Source organism: Clarias gariepinus, chromosome 9 (genome assembly GCF_024256425.1).
Source record: "Clarias gariepinus isolate MV-2021 ecotype Netherlands chromosome 9, CGAR_prim_01v2, whole genome shotgun sequence".
NCBI classification, from domain to species: Eukaryota; Metazoa; Chordata; class Actinopteri; order Siluriformes; family Clariidae; genus Clarias; species Clarias gariepinus.
Window position 1 is genome coordinate 34,253,024 of NC_071108.1, and position 14,670 is coordinate 34,267,693.

Sequence of the window (14,670 nt, forward strand, 5' to 3'; positions counted from 1 at the left end):
GGTTTAATTAAACTGGGTAATTAATGGAGGAAGAAAGTATTCGCAACATATCAAGCGCTTTATTGGTTTGTTTCCATTTAGGCATTTGGCAGAGGCCCTTATCCAGAGCGACTTATAGTGTAGTTGTTCTTTTTTTATCTGAGAGCAGTTAAGGGTTAAGAGCAACGGAGAGTGTGGAAAGGAGGTGAAGAGGCGGGTACAGGCAGGTTGGAATGGGTGGAGAAAAGTGTCAGGTGTGTTGTGCGATAAAAGAGTATCAGCGAGAATGAAAGGAAAGGTGTACAGGACAGTGGTGAGACCAGCGATGCTCTACGGCTTAGAGACAGTGGCGCTGAAGAAAAGACAGGAGGCAGAGTTGGAGGTAGCAGAGCTGAAGATGTTGAGGTTCTCTTTGGGAGTGACAAGGATGGATAGGATTAAGAATGAGTTCATCAGAGGGACAACCCATGTTAGATGTTTTGGAGATAAAGTCAGAGAGGCCAGATTGAGGTGGTTTGGACATGTTCAGAGGAGAGATGGTGAATATATCAGTAGAAGGATGCTGAGGTTGGAACTGCCAGGCAGGAGGTCTAGAGGAAGACCAAAGAGGAGATTTATGGATGCAGTGAGAGAGGACATGAAGTTAGTTGGTGTGAGAGAAGAGGATGCAGAGGATAGGGTTAGATGGAGGCAGATGATTCGCTGTGGCGACCCCTGAAAGGGAACAGCCGAAAAACAAAGAAGAAGAAGTTAAGGGTTAAGGGCCTTGCTCAAGGGCCCAACAGTGGTAACTTAGTTGTTACGGGTTTGGACCTAGGACCTTCCGAACCATAATCCAAAGCCTTAACCACTAAGCTCCCCCTGACACCTCACTTAAAAATACTTAATACTTTGTAGTCATCTTTAGAATTTGTTTTTTTGTCCCTTGTTTAAACAAGCCAATTAGATTTCACCCCTAATGTGACCTCATATAAGAAGATCAGGGGCGTGTCTTAAGAGTAACTCTTTGAACTGAAATGCCATGTTTGGAGAAGAAGTAAGAGGGAGGGAGATTGAGGGATAAAAAATTATATATATAACATCAGCTGGGAAATGAACACACGCACACACACTCAAACATACACACACACTCAAGGGCACACACACACACTTTGGGGGAGCTCTGAGTCCTGTTTTTACTCATTTAAGAATGAGTTAAATATAGGACCTTTAAATTAGTTCATTTATTTGCAAAAAAAAAAAAAAAAAAAAACAGAAAAAAACGCTCTGAAAGTAAAACCTCTTCCGAAAGTGGATCGAGCCGCTCAGTGCCATCGTGCTCTTGAAAAATGATCAACAATGAGGTGGTGTGATTATTTTCTTATAACAGCATGTCTTAATGTTTTATTTCTTTTATGCTGGAGCAACTTGCAATTTATTCGTTTTACGTTTATTTAAGAACAACATCATTTATAATTATTATTATTATTATTATTATTATTATTAGTGATTTATATATTGATAATGACTTTCATTTGAAGCTCACAGTTGTTCCTCCATCAGCTGCTCTTTTTTGTTTTCTCTCTCGCTCTTGAAGTTAACAAGATGCAAAAAAAACGTAGGTGAGAAATAGCAGATCAGCGTTAAAAGAAAAAAGTAAAGTTGACGACGGAGACTCCTTCGATAAACGTTACGAACAAACCTGTCCTCATGTATAACCTCACCATGTCGAAGATCAGACATGCAAACAATAACGCGTTCCAAACGAGCGTGTTAAAAATAACCCTTTTATGAATCAGCCTACTTTCTCACCGGTCTGAGGTGTTCCTTACACCCGACATAACGGAATGATAAATGGAGGGACGCCGGTGGAGCGTCGGCGAGTTGCTGAGTCAGCTTCATGTAGACCGCAGAGGAGGAGCTGCAGCCCCTCGCCGTGAGCTGGCTTCTTAAAGAAACACTTATCTGACCAATTTAAGGACACGTACAGTATTTAAACTGCGCTCTGACATCACGAAGATGTGATAAACTATTCAGAAAAAGTCTGAGGAACTGGAACGTTTCATTCGCTCTGGGCACGACTCCCAGAATCCACGGTTTTGTAGGCTCGTTAAAAAAATGGTGTTCAGTATTTCGCCTCAGTGTTTCGATCATCCTGAGGGTTGTTTTGAAGTTCTCGTTGGCAGAAAATTGTATTCCCTGAGCTAAATCGTCCAGAGACAGGAGTATGTGTCCACTTTAGCCATCGTTGCCCCTGTTGGAGACGCGGGATAGCTCTCAGACACCGGGCTTATTGGATTTCATCTGCTGCTGTTTTGATTTTGCTCACAGAGCCACCTGGGGAACCGTATCCCATTTCAGTTATCTCCTCATTACTTATAAAGTAAACCACCAGAGAGCAAGAAAGATAGATTACACTTTACTGTTTTTTATTCTCTGTAAAAGTCTGAAAAAAGTAGCAACAGCAAAAAAAAAAAGAAAAAGAAAAAGTGTGCATTAAAAGCTTTTTATTATACAAGATCAAGTCAAATATTCCACATGATGTAGAACTTCAGCCAGGTTCAGGTTCTGCAGCTCAGCAGTCAATCTGTACAGATGTGAAGCACCTTCCTTGACCAGCAACGCCGGAGCACTTTGGAATAAGTGAACGCTTTCCTCAAGACACATGATGACCTTCGAAAAAAACAAAACAGCCAAACCCTGAAAGCTGTCCTAAATAACACCAACCTTGAGTTTGTGGGGTGTAATAAATTCACTCCGCCGTAATACACGGCATGCAACGGAAATGGAAAGGGTAATTCCTCCTGCTGTCATCTGAAGAACCGGTCACCAAGGGACATACACACCATGCAAGGCTGCTGAAATATTTACCGGACTTCCTCCTAATCTAAAGTGCAAACATTTAAAACTTATATATTATATCTCGGTGACAGAGTGATAGTGATGCATTAATCATGAATGAATGACCGTAAGTCAAATACAATTAACCCTGAACTAAAAGAACACCTGTCTGAATTACATTTACAATCAATAATAAAATCTGATGCAGGTCTACACCTCACCATCTAAATGTTTAGCAGCAGTGTTTAAGAGAGCGGGGACCTTAGACAGTATGCCAAAGCCAAACCCAGTGGAGATATTGCTCAGGTATTACCTAGCTTGGTGGGTGACTCGCTACGATAACTAGTATCTGCAGGAACATACGGCTTGGATATTAGCTACAGCAGCTGGGGATCTTGCTAGACTAGCCATCACCTTCAGAAACGTCTACAGCTCAGTTATTACTCACTCATGTGGCTCACTGGACTAGATTGAATCCGTGACCTCCAGATGATGGTGGAGAATGTCTTTTCCATATGCTCTACAGGAGCTCTGCAATTGATTGGCACCCCGTCCAGGGTGTACCTCGCCTCGTGTTCTAAGTCTTATGGGATAGGACCCAGGCCCTGTATACATTATAAAGCGGTGTAGACAATGAGTAAGAGAGTAAGAGTGAGCATTCAGGAGCTCAGTTCAGTTTAACTTACCCGCCCAATACACGTTTTCAGCTTCTAAGATCACCTTACTATGTCAGTATGCTGTAATCTTATGTTAATCCAGAAGTTCTTGTCCTGCAGCACCTGCCAGAGGGTAGGAGTCTGAACAGTCAGGATTTCCCAGGAAGGGTACAGGTCCTGGAGGGAGGGCAGGTTTGTCCTGATGATGCACCTTGGCACCTTTGCAACCCCTTGATGTCTGGCTTGTGTAGTTGGATGGCAGAGCTGAAACCCTACTAATGAAACTGATGAGGACAGTTTGGTCTCAGTGGTAGCCCTGTAGAACTGACACAGCAGCTCCCGTTGAAGAAAGTTCTTTGCTGTCCTTTCTTCATGATGTTCCTTTGCCATTTCAAGTCCTTGGAGATGGTAGAACTGAGGAGGTTGAAGGATTCAATGCTGGACACAGTGCAAAGTGAACGATGAGATGAAGATGAGTAGTTTCTTTGTCTTGTTGGTGCTGAGCTTTAGAGTGTTGTGTCTGCACTACAAAGAAAGCCTGCTCAGCTCCTGGGAGATCTTGGACAATCAGGACTTTGACACTGAGTTCCTGGAGGTACCGTCATTTGTGTAGAAAACATGTAAAAAGTTCAGCTTCTGTCTCTGGCGCTTGTTCAGAAATATGTTTTTTTTTCTTCCTTTTACTCGAGTGAACCATCCAGACAGTAGCAGCACTTCCACCGTTTTCAAGGACCGAAAGCTGAACAGATGATGATTCTAAACACACAGAGGATCTCTCTGACTCGAAATCAGGTTTTATTGATTACATGATGGCGCCAGTAAATGTTACACGACTTTTTCAGGTTGTTGTGAAATACCTGTAAACAAGAAGTGACAAGATAAAACAGTTGCATCTCATTTCCATACAAATCACATGCTCACTGCATCATCACGTTGGACGTAGTCTCCAATCTAAATGTTTTGCACATTTGATTCCCATGTGAATGTTACCAGACACTTTCAATCAGAAACCTCGGCGCACTCAATCACACCTGACCATGTTTCAATTCTATTAAAGACGAAAAATCTCACTGTTGCTGAATGACACAGATGAATAGACCAAGCTCGCTCCAATGGATTATTTTTCAGACCTCTATAAATCTTCTCTTGGACTTACAGGCAGGAAATATCTTTCATGTTCAACCTTGTCATAATACCATGTATTTCATAATACCGTGTCCGTACCGGCTTCAGCTCAAATTCGGGTTTGGAATTATTAGAGATACGTCTTTACATGGAAATTAGCTTTCTGACAGATTTCATGTTACTGCTCTCCTACGGAAACGCCGCATGTCCTGCTACGCTCATGTCTTCACAGATTCTGTCTCCATCACCCCAGCATACTTTATGCATACATGTATAATTAATTAGCCCCTCCCATATCCTTATATGGTCACGTTGTCATTAATCAACCCTGCACATTGGTTTTCCTCGTGTGTTTCTGAGGTGAGCTGTTTCAGATACTTCCAGATATTAAACACTTCTCATATCATGAAAACAATCAAACAAACAACTACGTAGTTTTATACGTTACATTATACATGTAAATTATTCCTGGAACCTTCTTTGATTCTCCCCAAACTGACCAAGAACCAGAGTATCTTTCCTTCAACTTTCTTTCACCGCTCGAATGTTGAGAAATGACTATGATCACATGACCGTGTGATGCAAACATGAAAGCATGGTAGACTTCTCAACACGCTTGGAAGTCTCTCACCTGCAGTGATTTTTATTGTTCTCGGTTTTTGAAAGCCTTTTCACTGAGTAGACATACGAACACTGATCACAGACGTCCTGCTGAGAAACTGATTCAATCCAAATAAAGCGATATACAAAAGTAAGAGAGCACAGTAGCTTACTAACTCACTCTCACCCAGGACACTTAGGGCACCTGGAAGCGATGCCAATCCATCACCGGGCACACATGCCGACATTCATTCACGCGCTACAGCCGATTAGTCTAATCTGCATGCCTTTGCACTGTGGGAGGAAACCGGAAACCCAGAGAAAACCCACCAAGCACGAGGAGAACATGCCAACTCCATGCATACAGACCCAGAGTCAGGAATTGAACCTGTAGTTGCAAGGGCGACAGTGCTAACCACTAATGCGCCATGCCACCTCCAACAAATTACAAAATCACCTATTTCCAAAGCTTTATATTGTGTATTATTTTTTCTTCTGGTAGCAACCAGCATTCAGTACCATGAAGCTCACTGTCACTTATTCTCTATAGCACTTATCCTATACAGGGTCTATCAAGCCGATCCCCGGGGACATCTTCATTAAAAAGATGTTTTATTCTAAGCTGCGAGCCATGATTGCACTGCTGTCTTCAGTTCTTCCCCAGAAGTGAGTCTTCGTCCTCATTGGGCTGCTTTCAGGGGACCAAACAGGTGAAAGTCTGATGGAACGAGTTCAGGACTATAGGGTCTGTCAAGCCTATCCCCGGGGACTAACAGCACGAGGCGGGGTACACCCTGGATGGGGTAAACTGAAACAGCAACGCTTGAACCTGTGTTGGGTCTATGTGCATGAAGTTTGCATCTTCTCCCCGTGCTTTGTGGGGTTTTTTTCAGAATAGGCTAATCGGCGTTCCCAAGTTGCCCATCCAGGCCCCCTGCGACCCTGTATACAGAATGAAGTGGTATAGATGATGAGTGTCATTTGTGTATAATACTTAGGACATTCCCCTGCTCTGCCACAGGAGGTCACCACCACTGGAATTCCGGGACAATGTTTGACATCAAAAGAACTTCCGGGTTACGTCTAGGTTTCTTCCTATGTAAACGAGTCATGGATTTTTGGTCATTGTGATGCCATGTATAAGTTCTAAAACGTTCCAATGTCTATCAACCCTTACTTCGTTTTCTGGTTTGGTCATTTGGATCATTTGTCCTCATTATTTATTTAACATCCACTCTGGGTTTGCATTTTGTGTTATTAACCCCAGTGTGTTTGGCTGCCATGTTCAAGAGTCTCTGTGCTTAAAGTGCAATTATAAATTAGTTTCCTTTGACATTTTACCAAAAGCCAATACCTCAGCTTTAAAGCTGCACAAAACCACTGACTTTTAAGTTCTTAAATAAAACATCGAACAGCATATAAACCCTGTGCTTTCAATCAAGTAACACTCAAGGATGATCTAATGTTCCTAAGTGTTTAAAAAAAAAAAAATTTTTTTTTTTTTTTTAAAGATCTGCAGTTTCTTTGGCTGTAGAATTTATTTTAAGTAACTTTTAGAAAAGACATACATCATTTTTTAAAAATATAATCCCCTTGCTTTTTAAAACACTTTGTCCATCTGTCCACAAGCTCTCATAATCCTTCATTAAAAAGATGTTTTATTCTGAGCTGCGAGCCACGAATGCACTGCTGTCTTCAGTTCTTCACCAGAAGTGAGTCTTCGTCCTCATTGGGCTGCTTTCTGGGGACCAAACAGGTGAAAGTCTGATGGAACGAGTTCAGAGGACACTTAGGGAGGACACTTTAATACCTCAAAATGAAGTTTTTGCAGAGTGTCGACAGTGTGGGCAGAAGTGTTCGGAAATCATGGCGCCCTCAGATATCAGTCCTTTGTGCTTAAATTTATGAGTAATGAGCGTTATTGATGGTTGTACTGTACCTTTCAACAAAAAAGGTATGTTCCAATACTGGGTCTTGAGGATCCCAGGAAACTGTAAGCATTGATGAATTTTCCAGCTGATGGTTGACTTTCGAACTTTTTTTCGGTCGGTGATCGAGGATGTTTCCATTCCATGAATCCGATGAATCCGTGTCTCGTCACCTGTAATTATTTTCTTCTTTTGGACACTTTCACCTTCCTTGGCATATCGCTCTGAATGTCGTTTGCAGATATCCAAACACTTCTGTTGATGCCCGTCCGTGAGTCGTTTCAGCACCACATACATTGCACCCTAAGACCACAACAAAGACCTTAAATCACTACATGCTGCTATTCTTTTGTGCAATTCACAAGTGGGGCATCTATTTTTGCTCGCACCACAGTTACAGAAGTCCTATATAACCAGAGTGCGGGTTATTTTTGACTCACCCCGGTATATGTGTTATTACTATTTTGCATTGTTGTTTTTTACTGCATGGTCTTTACTTTGCATTAGCTAACCCGAGTATCACACTATTTTAGGATTTCATTAGATTCCGTTGTACTAGGACAATGAAGAAAAAAAAACCTTGAACTGTGAACCTTGACATGTCAGGGGCGGAGTCAGGGACAAAATATAAATGGAAGCATTAGAAAAAAATATTTTAAAATGTCCAATAAATTGTAAGCGAAATGTCACAAAACATTTACAACAATATTTTCACAGTACTTTTTTTTTACTTTGATATTAAAATCTGCTTAATAACCGCTATCATCTCTTTTCCAAGCAGCTCGTTATTGCATTAAGGGTTTTTCACAGGAGAAGTAACAATCACTCCATTATTCATGTTCAGTGAGAGGCTCGACCCTGAGAAACCAGCGCACATGGAAAAAAAAAACATGCACAGAAGTTTTAAAAAAAAGACTAATGACACACATTTTCCTAATAATGTGATTATTGGCCGTCTTTCTCCTTTTTCTCTTTTTTTATTTGAAATCATCTTGTAATGGTTAATTTGGTGCATGCATCTTTTTGATAGAACTATATTTTTTGGGGGTTTTGTGTTTTTTTATGCACAAGGACAAGGTGTTATTTGACTTCCCATTGTGAGCATTGAATTCAACATTCGAAAGTGTACCATTATGGCAATTTTCCTACACAGGAGCAATGGCAAAAGGACAAAAGGCGTTTTTTTGTCTCCCCCGTGGCATGCGAGTGAAACTGTATTGAAAATGTCACCGCAATCCCGAGAGTTTCTAGGAAAGCGTCTCTCAGGCGGCTTGTTTAGACGATGAAGCATTTCCGTTATGACTCACGCCTCCATTAGAGTTGAACACTGAGTGGGAGCGCTAATGGAGCTCCAGGCGAGCGCGGAGCTATACATTAGCGCTAAGAGAACGTCACTCGTGACAGGGAAGGACCGAGTCTGCCGTTCACTTCAGAGGAGTGAGTGCTGCTTGACTAGGAGCGAAAGAAAAGCACGTGGCAGCTATTAATCCGACGCTCGGCATAATGAATAGCTCGGAAGCGCGGCGGATCGTTATTCAGTAGGTCAAGTACGACGCGCGCAAGAGAGAAAATGCATTATATTACCTTATTTATTTATTTTATATTATCTTCCCGAAATATCTATTTCAATCAATTAAAGCTCGGTGCGGCTCGAGCGCGATGAGGTCGTGTTGTGGGTGTGAATGTCAGAACCTCTTCAGGCCAAAATCAGTGGAATAATGGAGATACATGGACTTAGTGAAGTCTCATAACAAAAAAAACTTTATTTTAATTACAAAGATTTAGATAAATAATCATAAGTCTCCTCTAGCAACTTGTTTCTATTGGTACACTTTTCGGAGGAGGCGTGGCTTCAGTAAAGGAGGTGTGGCATCTGTGTCTGCTCATTTACTATTAATTAATTAAATTTATGAAGGAGGTGTGGCCTGTGTGCCTGTGAATCTCAGTGACAGAGGCATGGTTTCTGTATTTGTTAGTTACAATGAAGGAGGTGTGGCCTATGAATGTGTCAATCACTGTAAAGAACGTGTGGCCAGTGTATCTGTCAATCTCATTGAAGAGGGTGTGGCTTCTGTATCTGTCAATCTCTGTGAAGGAGGTGTGGCCTTTGTATCTGTCAATAGCTGTGAAGGAGGTGTGGCCTTTGTATATGTATCTGTCAGTCTCAGTAAGGGAGGTGTGGCCTTTGTATCTGTCAATCCCATTGAAGAGGGTGTGGCCTGTGGATCTGTCAATCTCTGTGAAGGAGGTGTGGCCTTTGTATCTATCAATCTCTGTGAAGGAGGTGTGGCCTCTGTATTTGTCAATCACATTGAAGAGGGTGTGGCCTCTGTATCTGTCAATCTCTGTGAGGGAGGTGTGGCCTTTGTATCTGTCAGTCTAAGTGAAGGAGGTGTGGCCTATGTATCTGTCAGTCTCAGTAAGGGAGGTGTGGCCTCTGTATCTGTCAATCTCATTGAAGAGGGTGTGGTCTTTGTATCTGTATCTGTCAGTCTCAGTAAGGGAGGTGTGGTCTTTGTATCTGTCAGTCTCATTGAAGAGGGTGTGGCCTCTGTATCTGTCAATCTCAGTAAAGGAGGTGTGGCCTTTGTATCTGTCAGTCTCAGTGAAGGAGGTGTGGCCTTTGTATCTGTCAGTCTCAGTGAAGGAGGTGTGGCCTTTGTATCTGTCAGTCTCAGTGAAGGAGGTGTGGCCTTTGTATCTGTCAGTCTCAGTGAAGGAGGTGTGGCCTTTGTATCTGTCAGTCTCAGTGAAGGAGGTGTGGCCTTTGTATCTGTCAGCCTCAGTGAAGTGGGTGTGGTCTCTGTATCTGTATCTGTTAGTCTCAGTAAATGAGGTGTGGCCTTTGTACTGTATCTGTCAGTCTCAGTAAGGGAGGTGTGGTCTTTGTATCTGTCAGTCTCATTGAAGAGGGTGTGGCCTCTTTATCTGTCAATCTCAGTAAAGGAGGTGTGGCCTTTGTATCTGTCAGTGTTAGTGAAGGGGGTGTGGCCTTTGTATCTGTCAGTCTCAGTGAAGGAGGTGTGGCCTTTGTATCTGTCAGCCTCAGTGAAGTGGGTGTGGTCTCTGTATCTGTCAATCACTGTGAAGGAGGTGTGGCCTTTGTTTCTGTCAATCTTATTGAAGGAGGCATAAATTCTGTATCTGTTAGTCACAGTGAAGCAGGTGTGGCCTTTCTATCTGTCAGTTTTAGTGAAGGAGGTGTGGCCTGTGTATCTGTCACTCTCTCTTAAGGACTCATGAAGCATCTATGAAGCCGTGTTTGTAAGATGAAGTAAAACTCTCTCTCTCTTGTGACTATAGAAGACTCGTCTCCCTGCACCATCTCGGTCTTTAAAGTTTCTTCTGAAAGCAGGTAGCAGGTGTGAGAAACATTATCACCAGAGAGAACATAAGCAGGAAATGGAGAGGAACGTGACGAGAGTCTTGGGGCGTATGATGAATGCTAACGGTGCTGAATTGACCTGAACATCCTTGAATCTCATTCGCGCCCACAATGAGTATTGATGGCACCTGAATCACACGGCCCATATGACTAACACATCTAATTACACCCGGCCAAATCTCCCGTAATGAATGGAGGTGTTAAACACCACTTACACCGTATGAATCTTTGTAATGCGACGTTTGTGAATCAACTCAATAGTCAGAGATATTAAACTCCCATATGTGCAGGGCATCATGGGTAATATGCACACACACATTATTCGGCCTCACAGGAACGGAGGATAGTGATTGCGGAAAATCATTTTCTTAAGACGGAATCCTATCTAGACACGACGCTTCTTTCGGGACCGAGCAAATATATTATCTCTTTTCTTTTTTGCTTTCTCTACTTATTGCGAGTCTCATCACGTAACACATGCTTTAAGTTTTTTCTTCCATTTCCTCACAGGGTGAAGCTCAAAGACGGAGTGACATTCTTGGGGGCTCGACCCTGCAACCCCACGCTCTGGATGATCAGTCAGGACGCCAGGGTCGAAGGTCACCGGGTTGTCACCTTGCACTGTCGGAAAAAAGAATCCGGCTACGCTCAGAGGTACGTCGCGTTGGAGTTTCCTTCCAAGCTCAGGAGGTTAATCTGGTAGGTAAATTATAGGGATGCTATGAAACGGCACTTTGCTTTAACCTTTACGTTAAAGTGGAAATATACCGGAATCGATTTTACAATCTCCGAGCCCGTGAAGGTTGGAAGGTGCCGTAGTGAACTCCGCGTAGCCCGTAAATCTGAGCAAAAACGGCGATATTAATGTCATCTTTTATTTCTGTTTAAACTATGAAAATACCTAAGCTAGAAAAGGAGAGGTTTTTGGAGAATTTTTTTTTTTTTAATTCCATGAATCCTACTCATGTGGGTATTTCTTGCCGAAAAATTTTATAACCATAGCCTCAGGCAGCGGTCATGAACACGGCATCAGGAGATAAAACTCGATTTTTTTTTCTTTCTCCCCACCCTTTCATAAGTTAGTTCACCCTCTGACCGGGCTTTCATTCACAAATGAGATTCAGCGCTGGAAATAAGACATGGCTTGGCTCGTCTCCAGTCCCGCGGAGGTCACGGATCCTGGGCTCCTGAAATCAAAGCAGCCGGTTAAAACTGTCCTGCTTTTCTGCTACCTTGCTTCATTCGCCCTTTCCCGCCTGTCGTAGGTCAGAAGCTCGGTACTTTCATCCCCGGAATGCGATCGGGTTAAAAAGTACAGTATTCTGGCTCCACGCTAACGCTGACTTCATGTACGGCTCGTGTCAAGTGGAGTCAATTTGGTTGACTTTAAAAAAAAATTAACATAAAGATACAGAAATTTCTGATATTTGCAAACAAGATTTGGAAAGATTGTAAAAAAAAAAAAAAGAAAAGAATTGGAGACAGGGAATGTTTTTATTCTCTTTTAAAGTGTGTAATTACACTGATCCAGATGGTTTCTCTGTGTGATGTCTGCTGGGAGAAAATACGATGATGGACAAGTTAAATGAGCTCTGGCAGCCCTGGTAATCTTTTCGACTGTGCAAATTGAATCCTAGAGAATACATTTAACTTTCATTTTTTTCATGATGAAAGCAGATTGGTAATCAAACATTCCTGACAAAGAAGAAATTTTAAAAAAAGTCAAAGTTTTACCAAATAAAGTGGTTGCTTATGTAATATAATAACATCTATTAAGAAGGTTAGTTATGTTTATTTCCTAGCATCGTTTTCTAACTGTAAAAGGCCATCAGGTGACGGATCCTCCCCACCCCGGAGACTTTACAGGACTGTGCAAAGGGCTTTTAATACAAACTTTGTTTTTATTATTGAGTCAGTACGAAGTCAATTCTGATCTTTACACATCAGTATTTCAACACAAAATTAAAAGTTACAGAACAATATTTATACGCCAGAAAAGAAGGGCCGAAGGACTTAGGAACGTCGGCAAGAAGTTGCCGGTGAACGTTTTTTTGTTCTGAGCTAGCATTATTAGCATTTTGGTTTGGCTAGCATCAGCAATAATTTTCTCTCCACATGTTTAACTGTGTGGTGGTTACAGCTTTGCAATTATATCAATTACGCAATTTAATTGATCTCCCGTTGGTCAACTTTATTAAGACTATGGGTCAGTTTTCGATTCGAATCAATTCACACTTAATTTTTTTTTTAGGTAAAGTAATAAACAGTTTAAAATCAACAACAATAAAAATTCTTTCAAGTTCTTAAAAGGACTTGCGAAATACCATTGTTTCGCTAAATTCTCCACATTTTCTTCGGGGGCGATGAGTGATTACTGCCACCTACTGGACTGGAGGCCTGACATTTAAACAGTCAATTACAATAACAGAATTTCTCACTCACCGTCTATACAATGCTTTATCCTGTATCACCTATGCGGTTTGACTCAAGGTGAGATGCGGAGTTAGGCACCGCGAGTCGCCGCGATTGCCTGCCGAGGTTCCGCTGGCGCTCCATGAAGTTCTGTAAGGACCCCAAGCTTCCGCGAGGACCAGCCAAAAAATTAAACATTCTCGCTGAAAGATGGAAATGTACTCACAGCGCCAAAAACTCACGGTGAATCATGATGAACCGTACTTACGGCCACCGCGCGAAACCGAGTAGGTGAGTACACAGGGTCGCTGGAGCCTACTATCCCAGGAGGGGTATACCCTGGACTGGGAACCAACACACTTATTCACACAGTACAGGAAATTAGCTGATTAGCCTAATCTGCATGTCTTTGGACTGTGGGAGGAAACCCATCAAGCACAGGGAGAACATGCACACTCCATGCACAGACCCAGCTGCGGGAATCAAACCTGAAACCTGGAGGTCCCAAGGCGACAGTGCTAACCGCTACTCCACTGTCATCACAGCATTTTAGCACTTTAAATGATTTAAAAACTGGTATGGAAAATAACGGCATGAGACAAATCAGGCCAGAAGCATTAGTGGTATTGAATCAAAACAAATCGATGAACTGAATGCCCCAAAACTAACTGAAACAGCGGTGTGTCTGTCTCTGATTCACAGCTCTACAGGTGAGTGTTTTAATTTGATTTATTTCCAGCGATTCTATCATCCGTCGAGTAAAAACAATCTGACCAGACAAATTAATATCATTTGTAAAAAGTCAACAAGGTGTGGGATTTTATTTGCTTTTCCCGCTTGTTGAACCTAATTGAAATCTGGCCTCCCAGAGCACCGATTCGTCCCCCGCTGATACGCTCACACCACATCCCGTTCTCTTTATACAACATCAACAAGTCAGACCGTCTGAAATACTCTCCGAGCGTTTCCTGTTACCGAGTCACAACAAACCCAGTGTACAGTTAATAGACCCAGACGTGCGTACGCGTTCGGATATTTGCGCTAAAGCAATCATTTCTAGAGAGAAGAAAAATGAGCTGCCAGTAAAATAAGGAATTGAACATTAAGAAGAAATAGTTGGAATAATCTGATATTCTGGTCCAGTATTGTACTCTACTGTAGATCTATTTGAGCGTGTTCGAGATATTTTCACTTGCTAAAACGTCACTCAGGCGGATAGATGGGAGGAAATTGAGAATTAATACCCTCGTCAAAAGTCGCTCGGCAAGCGTCTCGGAGACGTTTAGTTTTTTTTTTTTTCCACTGAACTCGGTTTGGTTTCTAGGTACAGTCTTTTTTTTTTACGCTGATAAAAAATTCTTAGCAGTGGTTTAGGATTCTGAGTGCGTCAAGCCGCGTGGTTGTTTCGCATTATAGCGGTTTAATTAAATCAGCAAAAGAAAAAAAAAAGGAAAAAAGTTCTGTGTAATACATCACAAACGATAATAAGTTTTATTAAGTTTCCCGGTCACTAAATATCCGCCGTCCTATTTCAAAGAAGATGAAATTTCCACTGCGCTTATGCTTTGAAATAGCTTCGGCCATTTCCTATCAGTGTTTACTGGCTGCTATTAATCTCTTACACAAGGCCCGCTCTCTCTCTCTCTCTTACTCTCTCTCTCTCTTTCACTCTCTCTCTCTCTCTTTTTTGCAGTAATTAAGTGCAGAGCCGCGCTCTTTGTGTTCCATCCTGCTCTTAATCGCACATTTGCACGGGTCAGGAAGT

The 14,670-nt window shown here is 42.1% G+C and overlaps 1 protein-coding gene across 1 annotated transcript in view; it reads left to right on the plus strand.

Moving 5' to 3' along the window:
• Positions 1-14,670, plus strand: part of si:dkeyp-14d3.1 (transmembrane protein 132C) — a 235,917-nt gene that overhangs the window by 130,879 nt on the left and 90,368 nt on the right. The window contains exon 3 of the mRNA XM_053504142.1: positions 11,004-11,147. Within this exon, the coding sequence (XP_053360117.1) occupies positions 11,004-11,147 (144 nt within the window). The remainder of the gene's footprint in view (positions 1-11,003; positions 11,148-14,670) is intronic.